This window comes from Theropithecus gelada, chromosome 6 (genome assembly GCF_003255815.1).
Source record: "Theropithecus gelada isolate Dixy chromosome 6, Tgel_1.0, whole genome shotgun sequence".
Taxonomy (NCBI): Eukaryota; Metazoa; Chordata; class Mammalia; order Primates; family Cercopithecidae; genus Theropithecus; species Theropithecus gelada.
In genome coordinates, this window is record NC_037673.1 from 144,434,359 (window position 1) to 144,456,769 (window position 22,411).

General features: G+C 32.7%; 1 protein-coding gene across 2 annotated transcripts in view; it reads left to right on the forward strand.

Moving 5' to 3' along the window:
* The window catches only part of SPINK5 (serine peptidase inhibitor, Kazal type 5), a 75,124-nt gene that overhangs the window by 1,414 nt on the left and 51,299 nt on the right, over nucleotides 1-22,411 (forward strand). For both annotated transcript variants that reach the window (XM_025387904.1, XM_025387905.1), the window contains exons 3-5: nucleotides 5,376-5,503; nucleotides 7,219-7,291; nucleotides 21,208-21,335. In XM_025387904.1, coding sequence (XP_025243689.1) covers nucleotides 5,376-5,503; nucleotides 7,219-7,291; nucleotides 21,208-21,335 — 329 coding nt within the window. The remainder of the gene's footprint in view (nucleotides 1-5,375; nucleotides 5,504-7,218; nucleotides 7,292-21,207; nucleotides 21,336-22,411) is intronic.

Sequence of the window (22,411 nt, forward strand, 5' to 3'; positions counted from 1 at the left end):
GCTTTTTCTGTTCATTGAATTCATTCCAAGATTCCCAAAGAAAAATGGTTTGTGGCCAACACCTTCATGTTAGTAATACAAACATATTATTCTGGTAGGTACTAATAGCTTTTGTTGAAAACACAGAAACAGATTTTTATGAATCAAGACATGAATCTTTCTCTCTCTCTCTCTCTCTCTCTCCTTTTCCCTCTCTCTCTCTCATACACACACACACACACACACACACACAGAGACACACACAAGCCCAACATATTAATGATGATGGATGTCTGCAAGAGGCAATTTATCATGTTAAATGAGCACTTTAACATTTCATAAACAAAAAGTAAATCAACTGGAAAACTACTGTTGTTCCATTTAACATCTGAACAAGCCATGATACACCACATAGGAAGCTAAAATAAATTTTCTAGTAATCATTATGCAAAAGAGGGTGCTCTGTATCTTCAATATAGTGTATATAGTTCACCTATTAAATATTTATTGAGAATCTATTAGATGTCAGACACTGTTTGAGATGCTGTTGATATTTTTAAGTAAACAAAATAAATGAAATTCCTGCCCTGAAAATTACATTTTAGTGTAGGAAGACAGACAAATTTATAAGTAGCTTAGCAAAACATATGGTACATTAAATAATGACAAATGCTAGGAGAAAAATAAATCAGGAGGCATAATAGGATCCCAAAGAATGGAGGTGGTATCCATTCTCATAAGGGTAATCAGGGAAGTGCTCTCTGGAGAGACAGTATTAAAATAGGGATCTGAAGGTCATAAGGGAATGAACCATGAAGGTGTTTGCAGTTTACAACAGACCAGACAGAAGCACCTGTGAGTGCAGAGGTCCTGATGCAAGAAGGCGCTTTACCAACTCTTAAAACTCTTTTGTTTGATAAATTAAAAAAACATTTTCTACTAGAAGTTAAATTTTTTCATCTATTTGAAAGAGAAGATGACCAATTACTCTCTCACACACATTTTGTATATTTATATATACACACACTGCTATGCATGCTCCTAATTCAGCACTTAAAACACAATTTTAAATGTTTTGCTGAATATGTGTCAAAATTTGCTGTATCTCTGGCCATGAACATTAAAGGAATAAAAATGTGAAACAGCTATTCTTTATGTTGAAACTCTGAGAACCATGGTTACAATACTCTCTTGACGTATTTTGTTGCAATTATTTGTTTTTTTTAAAAGAAACTTCTTACATGAGTGTTCTAGATAATTTTATCATGCTCTCTACTATTTCATCTAAGTTTACTGATTAAGAAGAAGTCCAGAAAGTTCAGTAGAGTAGAAAATAAGCTAGACTTTTGGGAAACAGAGAGCATGCTCACTTGGATGTTTTATCCTGGAAAAAAGAAGAATGTTACATAAGTATCACTGTGTATAAAACCATCATTTTCTTTTTCAGAGTCCGTGATGATGGTTGGTGATTTGTGGCAGATACTGGGACTTTTACACTGATATTTTTCATAGCATTAACCTCCATTTCACTGAAAACCATTTTAAAAACAAATTTAGTGACTTCTTTTTTTGTTGTTGTTGTTGTTTTGTTTGTTTGTTTTTTTTTGAGACGGAGTCTCGCTCTGTCGCCCAGGCTGGAGTGCAGTGGCCGGATCTCAGCTCACTGCAAGCTCTGCCTCCCGGGTTTACGCCGTTCTCCTGCCTCAGCCTCCCGAGTAGCTGGGACTACAGGCGCCCGCCGCCTCGCCCGGCTAGTTTTTTTGTATTTTTCAGTAGAGACGGGGTTTCACCGTGTTAGCCAGGATGGTCTCGATCTCCTGACCTCGTGATCCACCCGTCTCGGCCTCCCAAAGTGCTGGGATTACAGGCTTGAGCCACCGCGCCCGGCCGAGTGACTTCTTATATTTGGTACTAAAGGCAAGAACACAAAGAAGTGATTATTTTATTTGGAAGCCTTTCTAATCAGAGTTTTCGGATACTGTGTCAGAAATGAAAACTATTGACGTAGTCTTTTTTGTGATGCTGCGATTTGGTTATTTTCCAAGTTTAGTAGCTTGGGTTCCTTTCAGCATGATAAAAGCATATTAAATGTCATAAACATGAACCTAAACAGCAGGGAAAAGCACTGCAGCAATCTGGAAGGATCTTAAGCATGCTTAAATTTGTCATCACCTAAGAGTCATTCTTCAGGCAAAAGCAAGCTGGTCAGTGCTCTAACACTGAGATAGGGCAATGGCAGCTCCTGGAGGGTTTCATTATAATAGCTGGAGATGGACAATAGAAGACTGCAAATTAGGCCTCAGCCAGTGAGGGAAACAGGAAGAACTTGGCCCTAGAGGGCTCCGGTTTTCCTGGGACATGCTGAGAAAAAGAGAATAATGGCAACAGTAACAAAACAAAACAAAAACAGGCCAGGGACTGGAAGTTACTCTGCAAGTAAACAGTCGCTGAAAAGTCACCTACTCAACTCAGGAGGGCTTTTGGTCTAAATTTGCTTCTGTTTCAACCCTCTCTATTGTGGTCATTGAAAGGGTATTCCATTTTGCTCAGAGAAAAACTCTACTGCTGCTTTCCATTTTTATGGTCTTTTCCTGTTTCCCAAGAGAATACATTGGATAATTTCATAACTCAGAAAAATAGCACTGAATCTCCTCTTAACTAATTAAACACTGTGAACAAGTTTCTTAACCTATTATCTGGGCCTCTGATGCTCAGTTTGTAAGAAAAGGAGTCTTTCTAGGAATTAAGCTCTCATCTAATAGTGACATTGGATAAGTCCAATTTAGGGATTATTCTGATTGATGCAACTCTTTAATTATCTTTTTATAAGTAGAGACAAGGTCTCATTATATTTCCCAGGAGGGTCTTGAACTTCTGGCTTCAAGCAATTCTCCTGCCTTGGCATCCAAAAGTGCTGCGATTACAGGCATGAGCCACTGCACCTGGTCTGATGCTACTCCTTTATGATAAACATTCAAAATTATTTATAGCTTTATTCCAGGACTATCATGAGTCTTCTACACACTTTCTATAAGGCTTACTTAATAAGGGATTTTTTTTTTTTTATTACAAAGGCCTCAGGCCCCTCTCTGATTCTACTGTATGGACTTTAGGATCAATTATATTCGGTAAGGTAAGCACAACTTGCAAAGTTGGCATTTGATACTGTAGAGTCAGAGATCAGACAGATCTCAAGATGCCCAGTAATTTATCTGTGTCCAGAAATTACTACTGTGCTACTCTGATGGAGTTACTGTGTAGTGATAATAATCTTAGATACATTTTAGCATGCCATCCTTAGCAAAATTTCCCAGGGCTGGTCTGTGATATTTTTTAGCGATTCTCCTTCACCATTAATCATTTTGCAAGTGCTACCAACTGCCTACCATTTTTAAGAGGCTAGATTAAGAACAGCTTTATTCATCCAGGCAAGTATACTTCTGTTTTACCTACCTAATGCTGTATCTATGGCACCTAGCAAAGTATAGTAATCTAATAATAGGTGATTGCTGGCTCATTCAATGATGATCATAAAGATATAGGAGACTACCAGAGTTCAAGACCAGCCTGGGCGACATAGTGAGACCCTGCATCTCCCAAAAATAAATAAATAAATAAATAAATAAATAAATAAATAAATAAATAAAAAAGAAAGAAAGAAAAAGCACAAAACACCCCAGATATAGATATAGGAGTCTAAATAGAAACCGTTAGTAAATTTTTCGGAAGAGGTTGTGTTTGTCAGAGTTGAAGCAAAAGCTTTATTTGTTTCCTGATACAAGCAATTTGAAGCAGATTTTTTTAAACAATCAAAACAACCAACGAAAATCTCCTTAGATTCCAAAGGCTTAATCTAAAGACCTTGTGAATTTTCACTGGGTACAGAGGTGGATGCTTTTAATCCCAGCACTTTGGGAGGCTAAGGCAGGTGGATCATTTGAAGTCAGGAGTTCAAGACCAGCCTTCCCAACATGGTGAAATCCCATCTCTGCTAAAAATACAAAAATTACCCAGATGTGGTGGCATGCACCTGTAGTCCCGGCTACTCAGGGGGCTCAGGCAGGAGAACCTCTTCAACCTGGGAGGCAGAGGTTGCAGTGAGCTGAGATCACGCCACTGCACTCCAGGGTGGGCGACACAGCAAGACTCCATCTAAAACTAAATAAATAAATACTTAGTGAGTTTTCTAAATTAAAAGGGAATATAACATCTTAAAGTCATACTTTACTAGGTAGCACAAATGCACCATATTTTAAGCTTCTAAAAAAGAATGAGTGATGTGTAGCAGGACTTTCATAAAATGTATTGAATGAATGAAAAGAAGGAATTACCATTTTTGAAAGTCATTCTACTTTCTATTTCTCCACCAATTCTATTATTTAAAATGTTTCCACTGTCCTCCTTAAACTTTGTATAACACAGTTATTGGTATTTACAAAACTAAAAGCCCAAAACAAATATAGTAGGATTTTAGTTCCAAATGATGTGTCAAAAAAATTATGAGAGAGAGAGAGAGAGAGAGAGAGAGAGAGAGATAAAGGCTTATGCAATTATTGAGAAATTTCCTCAGTACTTCCATAGATTCACAAGGTTTGATTCTGATGGTAGTTATAGTAGTGTTGATGGCATTTGTGGTGATGGTGGTGGGGGTGGGAATATGGGTTTTTTAAAAAATATAACACAAATTTGAAAATGCAAAATGGTTACGCCTCTCCCAGAACCTCGGCAGGGGGATGTGACAGTGAAGGGCCCTGAATCTTAAGCTTTATTAGCTTTAAGGTCAAGTCTGCCTGTGCTCATAGTCAAATGATAGATCAAGGGACATGAAGTTCTTTTCAGAAAATAAACCAGCCTAGAAATTTGTTTTCCAAATATATAGAACCAAGAAATCCTTTTTTCATTTAACACTGTTAAAATTTCTAGGAGCTGATATGTTGCAGTACACCCATGGGGAAATGTAGGCAGACATTTTATAGTGTTCAATGCTCAAACACCTTGCCTCGGTCCTTCAGCAACATTTTCATATTCCTTTCGCGGAAATTACTGTTGGCCCACTGTGTACTAGGTACTTTATATATACCATCTTAGCATATTCCAGTAATAATAATGACAATCGCCACCAACATCAAAACAATAATAATAAAAAAGGAGGAAGAAGGAAGGAGGATAATTTATTAATTGAATGCCTACTATGTATCAGGCATTCTTTGAGGGCTTTACATACTTATAGTTAATCTTCATAAAACCTTTGAATTATGTGCATATATATGTAGACATATACATTTATCTACATGTGTATATATGTAGACATATACATATATCTACATATATGTCAAAACAAAGCTTTGTTTTGATGTAATTTCAGCTAACACAACTTTTTTTTGGCATTATCTTAGGAAATATGTCATGAATTTCAGGCATTTATGAAAAATGGAAAACTGTTCTGTCCCCAGGATAAGAAATTTTTTCTAAGTCTTGATGGAATAATGTTCATCAATAAATGTGCCACATGCAAAATAATACTGTGAGTAAAGGTTTCTTTCTTTCTTTGCAATGTTTGAGTTAACAGCTAGTCTCTGAACTGGTAAATGTATTCTTTTTCTTTTCTTTCAAGTGCATTTTTCTAAACCGAAATGGTTAAATAAAAGTGCTGAGCAGATCACTCTGACATCTTCCATCAGATAAAGTTGGATAATTGCCACCCACCTGGAAAGATTTTAATAATCACTCAAACAAGATTCCGAAAGCATTCCAGAGGGCCCGGTATCAATACCTTCTGTAGCACTCTATAGTCTTTTGAGGACGTAGTTCCACTTTGAACTTCCTGGTTTTGGAAAAAAATGAAGTTGACAAAGAAAGTCAGATTCCCTGGGCCTGTTAAGACCTGATTCTGTTGCAGCCTAGGGACTGAGAAGATTGGCTTAAGCATAATGCCAGACTCTCCTTGTGGCAACCAACCAGCAGAAGGACTTAAGCAAGGTATACCCTGATTCTGTGAGCTGCCAGTGTCTTTAGACACCTAGCATTATTCTAGGATGAGATAAACTAAAGGGTAGATGATAGTTTCCGACTCCTTGCAGCTCAGAAATAATTAGTATCCTGGTAGTTTAGCAATCTCTAACCAATGCTTCTTAACTTGGTTTCCTTCTCTCCATTGTCACCCCAAAGGTAAAAGAAGGCTTATGTTATCAACTGCGAATCCTAAAACCAGAATGTCCTAATTTGTTTTTGAAAAGGAAGGTTAGCCTCAATTTCTGACCACTGTCAAAACTTCAACAGTGGTAGCAAGCCAATACTGAGCTTACTCACTTAGGATAATTATGTTATAATTGGCTTTTTAAATGTCAGGTTGGTGTGTGTCACGGAATGTAATTTGGGGGTTGACGTAGTCAATCAGATTGGGATAATGAAGCTCCGATCGTTTGATCATGCAGTGCTTCTAGTGAAGAGATTGTGAGACTACAAAGAAGCCAGGACAAGATTTAATAGAGGATGGGAGGCCTAGGGCTGGTTGAATAATTCTTTCTTCTTTTGAAAGCTGAATGTAAACCAGCAGCTATATTATTTATTATAACATTTTCTTCTTGTTTCGTAAGATATTTTAATATGAGACTGAAAGTATGAATATAATAAATCTACTGAAAAATAATGTAAAACAAAAATGAAATGCCTTAAGAGTCTGAAGACAATTTATTATTTTGAAGTTACTCATTCAGTTATTATTTTTATGACTTGGGTAAATTATGTTGGAAGAAAATTGTTTTTTTTTTAACCTGGAAAAAAAGGAGGCTATGCAAGGCATAAAAGCTGTCATCAGATTGCTAAAGAACTGCCTTATGGAAGAGAAAATTGATTTGCTCTGTGGGTCCCTAGATGTTGGAATTAGAACCAATATAAGCAGGTTCAATGTGAATATTCTCTTTCAAAAACTACATTCAACGAATGGGGCAGACAGCTTTGAGAGTTGATGACCACCTGGCTGTTGGAAGTATTCCAGGAAGGTAGTCTGTTATGCAGTTAAAGTTAGAGATTCTTGCCTATAATGATACCATGTTCAAGATACTTTTCAATGTTGAATGGAGATCTGAGGTACTGCGTCCATTTCTGAACATGCTACCCATTTTGACGTGCCAGGCTAGGCTGAGGAGGGCAGTCAAAATTAAGTTTACCATGCTAGCTGTTATTCCTGTAAGTTGAGCAAACAATGTTTAAACTATGCTATTTCTTGTCTTCTTCCAGGGAAAAAGAAGCAAAATCACAGAAGAGGGTCAAGCATTTAGCAAGAGCTACGAAGGCTACTGCCCCAACAGAGGTGAGACTATTTGGAGCCAACCTGTTTACTTTTGAGAGGATGTTTGACTCTATTTAGAGCTATCTGTTTATTCCTTAAGTACCAGGTCATAGCTGTTTTGAAGCCAACAACTTAGAAGGGAGGGAACATGGGTTAGTCCAGGGGTGGGCTAAATATCTGGTATATCTTGTCCATAGGCCCAACCCATGACCCAACTCTAAAAACATTTTAGGCACTGACAGAAACTAAGAGGTGGAGTCAGCCAGTGTGATGTCTGCCTTCCACGGCCATCATTTCTCATTCCTCTTGTCCTGTCTTAGCGCAAAGAAGAGCTTTCCTGGGACTGTAGAACTAAGTTCAAATCAGACTTCTTATTGCCTATGTAACGTGGAAAATTTATGTATCTCTGGATCTCAATGTTTTCATCTATAAAATGAGTTTTAGACCAAATGGAAACTAAGTTCTAAAAGCCAATCTCAGGGTTTAACATGTTCTAGCAGGCATTTGACTCATTCTATTTCCTTTTTCTTTTGCTCTTTTGCTTTTTACTGTATATGTTCCAGTACCTGGAGGGTCCTTCTAATTCAACTAGAGTTGGTTGTTTATATCTATTTTGCAGACAGGGACTCAGGCTAATATTTTGTTTAAGAAAAGTGTTCTCTGGATAAAAAAAAAAAAAGGATCATAAAACATTAAGAAGTAATGTAGAAGGAAGGAAAGAAACTGCAAATTTATCCTGCTGTATAAACCATTTCACTTTATAATTTTTTTCATTTATAAACATTTTAAAAATCTATACAAAATTATAAAAATAAAATTAAAAAAATAAAACGTTGGGGCCCAGATTGGTGGAAATATATATCTAGCCTACAATATCTCACAAATGGGTTATTGACAAAGCTGGGACTACCACCAGCTAGTCTAACCACCACTCACATCGCCCCAGGTCTCCTATGCAGTTTTTTCACTAATTTCCTCTTTCTTTTCCTTCTCTGCTGGTCTCAACACATAATTAAAATAATCAGTCAAGGTTAGTGCACCTTAATTACTTACAACATCCATGGTCTAACAATGCTGACATCTTTCTTGGCAGTGTTAGCCAAGAACGCCTGAGAACCTCAGCCTCCATAGTAAACATAGTCTACTAAATTATTTGCCTGGGCTCAACCAGTCTCACTTTCAAAACAGTAACAGACACCACAAAATTGATCAATAATTGGAAACTCTTTATCTGTAGCAAAAGAAAGCTACTTTTATATTCTACAAAATCTGAAGTGGCAACTGTATATGTGTCTTATTTGCCACATTCAAAGAGTGGCTCACTTTCTAACATCCACTGTCCTCTTCCTCCTCTGTCTTCATTATTAAAAAATGATATATCTACGGTGTTTAAAAATATAAAATATGAGGAAATGACAAAAAAAGCAAAATACACACAAGCATACCGATTTTAACAAACCTATCTAAAAAATATAGCTAGTTAGCTGTTTCCCTATGTAGACACAAAAATATTGAATTTTAATCAAGTGGGAGTTTAAAAAAAATAAAATTGCAGTCTTAAGAAATAAAATTACTCGTTGTTAATATATTATGCCTGAGTGACACACTCACACACACATACAAAAACTAAAAAAAAAAAAAACCCTCTAGATAAAACTTTTATAGCAATGTGGTTCACTACTTAGGAAACTACTTACATAACTAAGTAGTAACTTACATTAAGTTAAGGCAGTTAACATTTGACTGTGTGCCTTTCCAATAAGTTCTGTCTAAATTTTTCCTTGTCTCTGTATTTAAAAGGATTCATCCAATTATACCATGTGTTTTTTCTTGTTGTTGTTTTTCTCTCTACTATAAAACAGAACAATGTGCTCGTTTTTTCTGCTTAGATTCTTCCCATCAAAAATCAACCCTGTTACTCACTCTCAGAATAAGGTGCTCTGCATTTCAAGGAGTTTCCTCCTACAGACATCCTGTCACTCTCTCTTTCATCATTAATTTTCTTTTCACTAGTATGTCACCCTTTCATTTCCCGACTCTAGTATTCCCTCCATTAACAAGTATTATTGGTACTGCCTCCAAAGTCTAACTCCTTTTCTCCATTTCCATCCCTACCATCTCAATCCAGTCATCCATAATTTCTGATCTCTGGTGTTTTGGTACATGCAAAGACTTGTTTTTAATTGATGAATTCATTCATTCAATGTTTCTCATGATTTCGGTTACCAACTTTATAGAATATTAAGTTCACCTGAGTGTATGTGTGTGTTTCTGAGGTCCCTTTTTTTCAGATTCATTTATTGCTTTAATAACTAGTATGGTAAGTCCCCTTTCTTAGTTCATGTTGTTAAAAGCTGATGGACCTATGCATAGATATATGGTTCCCACATACATGACATGTTAGAGATAAAAATAACTGAGTTTATAAAAACTTCATCTCAAATTTGGTAACCTAATGTGTTTAGAGATACAAAGAATTTGTAAATTAATTTGGGTAAAATTGACTTTTTACAGTATTAATTTTCTCAACTCATGAGAGTAGAACAGTTTATGAATAATTCATATAATTTTGATCTACTTTATAAAATTTGTAAAATATTCAGAGATTTTTATAATTTTTGTTAATGTTTTAAAAATGTGTAAATTTATTACTATTTTGAATATATTTTGCCTTTTATTATATTTTATCTGTTTATTATTGATATGGACAAATTCTATTGATTTCTTCAGGTTAATCTTATGTCAGACAACTTTTGTCTTTGTTCTTGGTAGTTGATCATATTATCTACATATAAGGAGAGTTTTATAATATTCCTTTCAATCTTAGCACATCTTTCTTTCTTTTCTTATATAATTGGTAAAGGATCCAGACTTCAATAGTTAAATACTAGTGATAGTAATGAACATCAAATAATCTCCTTGTCTTTTCATATTAAAGGGAATATCTCTAAAGTTTCTCTATTGAGTGTAATATTTATCACAGTGGTTTTTACCTATACACTTTAGCAAGTTTGGAAAATTCCTTTCTATTTTTAGTTTGCTGAATATGTGTTGCTTATTATTAAAAGTCTTTTTTGCAACTATTAAAATAATTTGATTTTTAGTCTATTGACATAAATATCTGAATATATTTCTTAATGTTAAACTATTATTGTTTTCCTAGAGTAAATGATACTTTATAATATATTTAAAATAAATTTCTGAATTTGGATACTAACATCTTATTTAGAAAATTTGCAATTATATTCTTAAGTAAAGTGAATCTCCACTTTTCTCTTGTAAATTATTCTTATCTGGTTTGGGAATTTACATAAAATTATCCTAAGGTGTAACACTTTAGAGTATGACTAAATGAGATGGTCAGCAGATCCTCTCCTCAGAAAGCAACTATAAAGCTAGACATAATTGACCAAAAAAAGAAAAACATTTTAGCAATCTGAAAATTGATCAGTAGTCTATACCAATCTGAGAATCATTTATCTTGAATAACTGCTGACTTTAGGAGTAAAAAGAGAGGTCTGTGATGTTCTTGCTCAGGGATATTCCCATTTCACCCCCTGACTTGGTTGGCATGGAGGTTCTACACAGGGAAGGGCACAGATGTCAGCAAAGGCATTGCGGTTGTTGAAGAAGGCTAACCTAATTTGGAGTGATGAGCAAAAGCCGTACCCAGAGGTGTTTTCAGTGTAAGTGATAATCTTCACCAAAGGTAAGGAAAATGGCCTGAGGTTGCAGTCATAATTGAAGCAAGGGTATTCCTGGCTCAGTCTTCACACATGGTTGAAAGAGCCCAAAGAGGCTCAAGAGATTCGCAAACTCCTAACTGACTATAAAGTTGTGCATATCCACTTAATAAACACAAAATGTCCCAGTGAGAAGCAAATGCTGGGGTAGATGTAAAAGTGGCCTGAACTTTGCATGCCCTCCCCTATACACAAAGGTCTATCTGAGAGGATGAAAGCGTTGTTAACTTGAAGTATTTGAACACAAATTGTGTTAAATCCTTAGCTGACCACTAAGCTACAAAAATACAGGGGAAAAACATAGGAAGCCAGGCTTAAAAAATAACTATGATAAAAACTATCATAATTTTCTTAGCAGCACATCAGCAGTTGTAATTATGAGAGAGGAAGATTTCAAAGACTTAATCCAGCCACAGAAGCAAAAAAAAAAAAAAAAAAAAAAAAAGAATAAAAAAGCAGCGAAAACAATGTTTAAAGAAAAAATTGTAAACCTGAGCACTTATTACCTAAAACATTCAGTTTTTATAATCAAAATGTTCAGTTTTTATAATCCAGGTTAGTGAGATTAAAAAAAAGTTTTCATCAATAGTTATAAAATTTTCAAAGTAACAACTATATACAACCCATACTCAAGGAAAAAATTAGTGGAATTTGCCTGTAGCTGTGTACAGATGTTAGGTTTGGCAGACAAAGACTTGAAGCAACTATTAAAAATGTATTCAGGATACCAAAAAAAATCATGTTTGAGGGGTCACAAGAAACTATAATAACAATGAATATGCCAATAAAAACTTTCAATGAAAAGATACAAATAATTTTTTAAAAGACCCAATGAAAATTCTGGAGTTGAAGGGCACAATAACTGAAATGAAAAGTTACATAGACAGGCTCAAAAGCAGATTTGTGAATCCTTACAAAAAAGAATTACCAAACTTGAAGAAAGCTTAATAAAAATGAACAATGGAAATACAGAGACAAACAATAGAGAAGAAAAATGAACAAAATTATACACTTTTTGAGACAGCAGCAAGCAAGCCAACATATGCCTAATGGGAATACCAGAAATAGAGGTGAGTTAAAAAGGAATACAAAAATTATTTGAAGAAACAATGGCCTAAGATGCTTAAATTGGATGGAAGAAATTAATTTTAACACCTAAGAAACTCAATTTATCCCAAATAGGATAAATATGAAGAGATCCACGTGTAGCTCATCATGATTAAAATGCTGAAATAAAGAAAAACAGAGAGAAAATTTAGAAAGTGGCAAGAGAAAAATGACATATCCTATATACAGGCTATATAAAATTAAAAGCTGGCCCCTCATCTAAATGAAGGCCAGAAGGCAGTAAAATGACATGTTCAAAATGCTGAAAGAAAAAAATATTAAGTAATATTCTGTATTCTCTAAAACTATCCTACAAAAATTAAAACAAAATAAAGGCATTACCGTACTAAAGAAATCTGAGAGAAACTTTGTTTTTAACACAACTACCTTAAAAATAATAATGAGGGAAGTCATTTAGCTGAAAGGAAATAACTACCAGATGGTAGCTCGGACCCACAGACAGAAATGAAAAGCACCAGAAACAGTGAAAATTGGGTTAATCTCTTAGCCTATTTTAAAGAAATAATCTTAATATACAAAGCAATAATTATAATGCCGTTTTATCAGGTATATACATATATGACAACAATAGCATAAAGGGTGATAGAGAAAATAAAGCCTTATTAAGGCAAAGCTTCTGTATTTTACCAGGATTAAGTATTATTCTGAAGTAGTTTGTAATAAACTAAGGTGCATATTGTAATTACTAGAGTAGCTACTAAGAAAATAACATATATAATAAATATATAACATCAACAAAGGAATTATAAAGGTGTACTAGAAATATTTAACCCAAAACAAGGTAGTAGCAGAACAATAGAGAAGCAAAAAAGGACAAAAGCATATTGAAAACAAATAGAAAAATAGAAATGTAAATACAACCATATTAGTGATTATATTAAACATAAATGGTTTGAACATCCCGATCAAAATGCAGAAACTGACACATAATAACAAAGGAACTATAAGCTATCTTCAGTAGATGCTCCTTAGATTCAAAGACACAAACAGTTGAAATGATAAAAGATCGGTACCATGCTAAGTTTAACCAAAAGGGAGCAGGATTGGCTATGTTAATATATGATAAAATAGACATTAAGGCATTATTAGAGACAAATAGGGATATTTTATAACTTTAAAAGTTCTAATACGTTAAGAAATATAACAATGATAAATGTATATACACCTAACAGAGGCTCCAAATTTATATAACAAAAAATGCTATAATTAAAAGAAATAAAAAGAATAATTCAAAAATAATTGCTAGGAATTTCAATACTCCACATAAAATACTGATACAACAGCTAGACTAAATATTACCAAACAGAATACTTGAAGAATACTATCAACTAATTCAACCTAAACTGAAATATAGAGAGTGCTTCTACATTGATTGTAGAATATGTGTTATTTTAAAGCAACAGAGGAATATTTTCAGGATACACTATATACTGAGATACAAACATAATAAACTTTAATATATTAAAATCATATATAGTATTTTTTTTTTACCACAAAAGAATTGAATTCAAACCCAACAAGGAAAATGAATCATGAAAATCATCAAATATTTAGAAATTAAACAACACGCTTCTGAACGATTGGTGGGTCAAAGAAACAATCTTGAGAGAAATTGGAAAATAATTTGAATTGAAGAAAAAAAAAAGACAACAATTTAAGACTTATTGCACTCCTCAAAAGCACCTTCTAGAGATTTAAATGGCTTAATCAGAAATAAGAGATAAGATTCAATAATTTAAGCCTCTACCTTGAGAAGATTAGAAAACGAAGTTTAGCAAACTAAACCCAAAGCAAGCAGAAGAAAGGACATATAAGGATTAGAGCAGAAATTAATAAAGCACAAAACATACAAATAATAGAAAAAGTTAGTAAAACCAATGTTGGTTCTTTGAAAAGATCAACAAACCTGACAAACCCTTAGTTTTATTTTGCCTTCAAGAAAAGAACAGAAGACAAAGATTACCAAAATCAAGACTGAAATAGAAGACATCAGTATGTGCCCTGGAGAAACTACAAGGCTTATGATGAATATTATGAAAAATATTATGCCACCACATTAAATAACTTAGATGAAATAGAAAAATTCCTAGAAATAATCAAATTATTGAAAATTGACCAAAGAAGAAATGGAAAATCATAATAGACTTACAGTATAAGTAAAATAAATAAATAATTAAATTTAAAAAATGCCCAAGAGCAGATGACTTCATTGGCAATTTCCGTTATATACTGAAAGGAGAAATAATATGAATCTTTTACAGATTCATTCAGAAAGAAGAGGAGACACTTTACAGCTCATTACATCAGTCCAGCATCATTCCGATACAAAATGTAGAAGATATCACAAAAGCAGAAAACTACTGACAAATATTCCTCATAAACATAGACAGAAAAATCTGTAACAAAACATTGGCAAAGTGAATCTGCAATATGAGAAAAATAAATAAATAATTACCAAATAAGAAGTATCCCAAGAAAACAATGTTGGTTTAGGAACAGAAAATCTATTAGTCTAATACACTATATTAATGGAATAAAGGGCAAAACCATATGATTATCTTAATAAATATTGAAAAATCACTTATGAAAATCCAGCACTCTTTCAAGATGAAAACTCATACAAATATTATCAATAGAAGTAAGCTTTTTCAGTCTGTTAAAGAACGTCTGTGAAAAATCTACAACTAGCATTATAATTAATGGTTAGAGAATGAATGCTTTGCCCTTAAGACTGAGAAGAAAGCACAGGGTGGTTTACTGTCACCACTACTATTCAACATTGTACTGGAGGTTCTTAGCCAGTATAAGGCAAAATTAATTAATTAATTAAATACATTTTTTATTGGAAATGAAGCAATTATCTTTAATTCCAAAAACATGATGCCATATGTGAAAAGTTCTAAGGACACACAAAAAGAAAAATTACTAGAACTAATAAACGAGTTTAGTAAGATTTCAATGTGCAAGATTAATAATATAAACTCTATTGTATTTCTATATACTAGCAATGAACAATTTGAAAATTTAAATATTAATTTCATTCACAATAGCATAAAAATGTAGAAATAAATTTAACAAAGTGAGTTCAAGACTTATACACTAAAAACTATGAAATGGTGCTGAGAGAAATGAAAGATCAAAATAGCTAGTGAAATAAATAGTCCATGTTCATAGATGAGAAAACTCAATATTGTTGAGATGGCAGTTCTCCCAATATTAATCTATAAATTCAACATATTCCCAATCAAAATCTCGTCAGGCTTTCTTTTTGGTAGAAGTAAAGCAGATGATCCTACTATTTATATAAAAAATATTGGAACACTTAACAGTAACTGAATTTAAATTTTGTTATAATACAATAATGATCATAACAGTGTGCTATTATTTCAAGATAGGCATAAAGATTAGGGGAATAGAATTGAGATTACTTACTTTTATGGTCAGTTAATAGTTAACCAACATGTCAAGATAATGCTGAGAAAATTGGATATAGTTAATTTTAAAAAACAGAATGTTACCTTATACCATACACAAAAATTAAATTTTATTTTAGTACTAAATGTTAAAGCTAAATATATAAAACTTCTCAAGTAAAATATCGGAGGAAAAAAATCATGAACTTGGGTTAGGTAGAGTGACTTCAGATATAAAATCAGAAGCACAATCCATGAATACAAAATTAATAAAATGAAATTGTAAAAATTGCAAATTTGTATGCTTCAAATGACAACAAGAAGTCAATAAAAAAGCAAGTCATGACAGGGAGAAAAAATAGTCACAACTTATAGAGTAGGTAAGGACTTAAATCGACAAAATATAAAAACCTGTTACAACCTTATAAGGAGACAACTCAATTAAGTATAGATATTACACCAAAGATAATAAGCACATAACAAGTTGTCCAACACTATTTTTAGGAAAATGTTAATTAAAACCACACTGGGGTATCACTACACATACCCACTAGAATGACTATAATCACAAAGACAGAAAATACAAAATGTTGAGGGTGTGGAGAAACTGGAACACATAGAGATAGAACGGGGTAATAATACAAGGTTACAGCCACATTGGAACACAGTTTGAGAACTTCTTAAAGATTTAAACAGATTGGCCATGTGATCCAGAAAATTTAGTCCTAGGTATTCAGTGAAGTGAAAATACATGTCCATAGAAAGTCAGGCATGTGAATATTTATAGCAACATTTTTAAAAACAGTTCTAGACTGAAAACAATCCAAATGTCCACTGCTGGATGGATAAACAAAATGAGTATATTTATACATTGAAATATTATTCAACAATAACAAGGGATGTGCTGCTGACAATTTTGCAATACGGATGAACTTCAAAAACACTATGCAAAGTGAAAGAAGCTAGAATTAAACAATTACATATTTATAATTCCATTTATATGAAATGTCCAAAAAGGGCAAATTTACAGAGTCAGAAAAAAGTTTAATGATTGCTTGAAGCTGGAGCTGGGAGCTGGGACATACTGTACAGAAGCACAGGGGAATCTCGTGGGGTGATGAAAATATTTTAAGATCAGGTTCTGATGATGGTTGTACAACTCTATTTACTAAAATCATTGAATCACTTTCAATCACTAAAAATCATTGAATCACTTTCAATCACTTTAAATGGGTGACTTTTATAGTATGTAAGTAATACCTCAATAAAGCGGTTTAGAATTTTATTTTTCAGTTTATATAATTGTAACTGCTTTGGAATGATTTGTACATTACTATTATTTAATACAAGTTTTCCTAGACCTTCAGAAAAATAGACTGTAAATCTATTGGGACTGAGTTATTTTGGGGTGGGAATATCTCAGACCAATATATCAATTGGATTGATGTTTATTGACCTGTTGTAACAAAGGTAGTTATCTTATACTTTTTTTGCAGTCATATATCCAATTTGGTTTTCAAATGTATTAGCATACTGGTACTTATAAAATGCTTTAATCATATTAATGTCTCAACATTTATTTGGTTATTTTTAATTATCATTCCATATATTTTCACTTTTCATATTGCTTTTCTCTTTGGTCAGTCCTACTAGAAATCTTTTGTAACAGGTTTTTTTTGATAATATTCTCTGTTGTTTCTGTTTTCTATGGTGTTAATTCTTATTTCTTTATGTTCGTTGCTGTTTATTTTACAATGGGATTGAGGAATACTTTAAATTTAATTTTTAAAAAATTTCTGACAAATATATTTAAAGATATTAATAATTTTATATCTCAGGATTTATGCTTTAAGTATTTCTATTCATCATTATTTTCCAAACACTTCTTAATTTCTCTACCCCAATGTTATTTAGTAATAGATTATCTAATTTTCAAATATGTGGAACTTTTAAATATTTTATATTAGCTTTTAATTTTATTAGATTTTGGTCAGATAACATAAATAATGTAGTATTGATTATTTGTTATTTCTTAATACTTTGTGACCTAACAAATATTCTGCTTTTATGAATGTTTTATACATTCTAAAAAAAATGTTTATTTTCTGTTTCTTGGCTGTAGTTGTTCATAAAAATCTAATGGCTTAAGATTCTTTTTATTTTACTTAATATGTAAATTTCTGAGAAGTGTTTGCTTAAATCTCTAACTTCAGTTATTGATTTATTTAATTCTATTACATTCTATTTGTATTGTTTGACATATTTAAAGTCTATATTATTAGGTGAATATATGCTCATGATTGTTATACTTTCTTGTTCTTGTTTTTGTCTTTTCTTACTTCATATACTGTCCTTTTTGTCACTTATGACACATTTTTGGACTAAATTCTAATTTTTAAGTGTTAATTTGCTGCATATGTTCTCTTCTTATTCATTTTTGTCTTGTATATTTTTATTATCGTATTGTTTTGATACTTGCATGCCTTTTAGTTTTAATTTTTCTCAATACTTGGGTTGATTCTTTTTTAAACATCCAGTTACCAATTGTCTCTTAATTTTTAGGTATAGCCCATTTGTATTTATTGTTATTTCTGTTATAGTAAGACTCGGTTCTTTCATTTTAAAAATATTTTCAGTTACTATACTTAGTAATTTCTTGTTTCTAGCTTTTTTTGGGTGATGATTTACTTTCGTTTTTATCCTGACTATCCCTAAACAAACAGCCATTGTTTGATTATTTATTCTATTGCTAATATCGGTGTCTGTTGTCAATATCTTTGTCTTCTCTCCAAATGTATGTTAATCTGCTCTCCATATATTTTCTGTAAACATAATTTTGTTATTAACTTGATTTTAGTTTAAAATTCTTATTGCTTTTCTCTCTTTTATTCTTTTTATTGTTGTTGTTGTTAATTATAGAAATCGTTCCTTTCTTCAGATATTTCTTTCTATATTTATTTCCTTCCTTTGGAGACTTCTAATTCTATTTTAGATGTTCTTTAGCTTTTCCTTTTTTAGAAAAACAGTTTCTTATTTCCATTGCCTTCTAGGAGAATTCCTTGATCTGATCATCTGGTTTACAGGTTCATTATTTATTTGTACCTATCCCATCTTTATTCTTTATATTGCTAGATTTATTATCATTTGAATATTTTCCATATTCAAAATTTCCACTTCGTTCTTCCTTTATAACTTGTTTCTTGTTATTGTTTTACATTTGTGTATGCAGATATCTTCCCTTATCTCTCCACAGTGTAGTTAGACTTGATAAAATATTTTTCTGCCCATTCCAATGTTTCTACTTCAATTGATACATGTTGTTTAGTATATTCTGTTTTTTACTTGTCAGATATACAGATATTTTTATTGTAATATTCCATAATGGCTGTATTTATTTTTTCTGCTAAATTCAGTTAGGTCATGTTCAATGTCAAGCTTCAGTATGTAGCCCTTCCGGTGAGTATAAGGATAGAAAAAGAGACAAGACCCAGAGCTGGAGGTTCTGAATCTACTCTTTTCCACTCTAGTTTACTGCCACTTCACCAGGTTGGGAATCCATGGTAAGCTCTCAGGCAATGTCAACATTAGGAAGAGGTGTTTTCTGTAGGTTGTGATCCACCACCTAGGGGTTTGGAGGGAAAGGAGGTGTAGTCATAAATCCTTGCACCTGTTTTCATCATCTCCCAGCTGGCCTTTTGCCTTGCTCTGTCATTCCCCTGTCTACACCTGTGACCTAGTTAGTATGTTGCTGTTGATTTTCTGGTTAAGGGGGATAGCAGTGATTGTTTTGAGTTAATTACTTTGATCTATAATTTCCCTATGCTTCTGTAGTTTCTTCAGGAATGATTTTTGAGAGAAAACCAATAGCCATCCTGTTTTTTCTTTATGCTTCAGTCAGATTTCCCTTCTTTCTGTCCATTCCTTAAAAAGGACAGTCTAGTTTCCACCACAAATCCTTTTCAATTGCCATTCTCTATGCCTAGAATGTTCTTCCCTCAAATTTTTAATGGTTGACACAGCCTCAATAATCTCATCTCACCTCAAATGTCACCTTTGTAGAAAGACGTTTTTTTGCTGCTATATCTAAAGTAGTCCTCATTCTGATCACTATTGTATTTTTCTGTTTATTTTTGAAAGCACTTACTGTAATCTATAGTTGTTGTACATATCTGTCTCTTTCTATCAGAATGTAAGCTCCTTAGAATATGTATTCCATTTTTTTCCTCTCTCTCTCTCTTTTATTTTATTCTTTTCTGTGGCAGCTTCACAGTCCAGAAGAGTGCTAAAGTGTAGCTAATGTGTAATAAATTTTGTGGAAAAATGAACAAATAAATGAATGAAACAACATATATGGCCACTGCTTATCTTATGTTCAATCTATTTTTAACTTCTTTCTAAACATATGAATAGTGGAGTATGTTCTTTAGCTTTTCTTTTCTATTTTCAGTTCTTGTCCTTCTAGATAAAAGCTTCTCAATCTGATCTTCTGTATCCTACTTTTATTCTTTATATTGTGTGACATACTGATTCATCATAGGTCTACATTCTAAGTGTTTCATATTTTTCATTAAAATGTCTTTATTTTGACAATGATGACATGAAATTGTATTTTGCAATGTGATATTCTAAAGAAAAATTATCCAGTTTTATTATTTGGTTTTAGATAAAAGTTAAATTCAAGTTAACTCTGTATCTTTTTTAGCTAGGTCATTTCACAATAACAAGTTGCCAAATAGTGTTTCATAAGAATTCACTTGATCCTTACAGCAAATCTGGAATGTAGGTAGGGTATGAATTTCCATTTTCCTGATGAGGAAAGTGAGGTGCAAAGAGGTGAAGTGAGTGGGTGGCAGGTCTGAGACTGGAACACTAGTCTTCAGTTATTACTTTGTGCATTTGTTTTTCTTTACCATCAAGTTTGTTCCTAAGTATATGTCAACGTTATTAGAATAGAGATTTGGGCTTTCTCCTGCCATACCTAAAAGATGCTTAGTTTTCTTGGCTTGTCAGTAGAGAAAACATTGAAAACAGCAACAACAACAATAAATGGTTTTGTGCCAGGCACTGTTCCAAGTGCTATACATGAATTAACATATTTAAATCCCTATATAGTCCTGAGAGGTTGACGAAATTATAACCATTTTGCAAATGAGGACACTAAAGCATAGAGGTGTTAAATAACTTGTCCAAGTCCAACAGCTTAAGCAGCAGACTTAGAAATATGAAACAAACAATCCTGCTCTTAATTACTATCCTAATCTGTAATAATAGAAACTTTCCTGTAGTTTATACTTTACTAAGAGCTTTCATATCCTTAATCTACTGGACCTCACTACTACTCTGTGGAGAAGGCAGGCAGGATTGGACAGACAAACAGTATGCCAAGTTTCAGAGCTGTGACTTGGTCTACTTTGCCCAGACAGCAAGTGGCTGAAGTGATACTGAAATTCTTTCTTTCAAAATCTAATTTTATCTCTGTTCTTGGATCACGCTTTATTGCCCATAAATTTATTAGCTCACTATAGCCTTCATGATATGTTTTTTCTTCTCTAGCAATTTACATTATTGTGGGCTTAAAATGTTAATCTATTTATACATCTAAGAACTATTTTGTCTCTTATATTTTGATGTTCCTTGATCATGTCTTTTGCAGCTGAATTGTGATGATTTTAAAAAAGGAGAAAGAGATGGGGATTTTATCTGTCCCGATTTTTATGAAGCTGTTTGTGGCACAGATGGGAAAACATATGGCAACAGATGTGAACTGTGTGCTGAGAATGCGTGAGTATTCTCTGAAGTAGGCTTTCTCCCTAAAACATGTTCTCTCTATAATTACATGACACAGTTTTTCCTACAGTCTTTAAGATAACGATTCATTGTGTGGGAGTTAGTCATTCCTAAATTATTAGTACCACTTCTTTTACTACTCTGAAGACAAATAAAGGTGTATAGCGTAACACTTTATATTTTACAAAGCAGTTTTATGTCTGATTTATCAGATGGTTATCACTTTATGAAGTAGACAGGATAGGGAGATTATACATTATATGTTCATAATCTATAAAATGTTACAGTTTTTATATTTAAAATGTATAATAAAATATAGATTTAATATAATAAAACATTATAGAGTTAATATAATAAAATATAGATTTACTATTTTATAATCTATAAGATATAGATTATATGATTACAATATATAACAGAATATAGAATATATTTATGTAGATACACATACATATATATGTATATATATACATACACACATCTATCTTCTATCTATCCATCATCTATCATCTATTTGTTTATCTATGAGTATACCCTTTTTCACAGAGAATTATTTCATCATCAAATTATGTTTATTAAGTGCTTAATAATATGTAATATTAGAGTAGATAATTGGGACTTTCAATATTACATTTCTTCCCATTTCTAAACATTTACCAAATAGCTAAGGCATCTTACTGTCCTATATCTTGTCCGTGTTTTGTTCTTTCTCCACCCTAAATGCTAGGTTTGGTTATCAACTGTCTTCACTAACAAGGTGACATACCTGCTTTGCAGGTTCTGGCTTGTGACCTCAATCTTGAATTGTCTGGTCTTAAGGTTTTGCAAATATAAAAACCAATGTTTATATAGGCTAATGAGGGATATTATAATTATTCACTTTCTGAGATCCTGCAAGCTTTAGCTCTCCTTGCAATAAATATTTTCAGCAAAGTAAGACTGCATTAAAACACTCTCATCCTTTGCATGATGGTATTTTCAGAAATTCACTTTAAAATTATGTCCTCAACTCTCACCAAGGGTCAACATAGAGAAACAGAAAACAAACATAGATATATGAAGAACATACA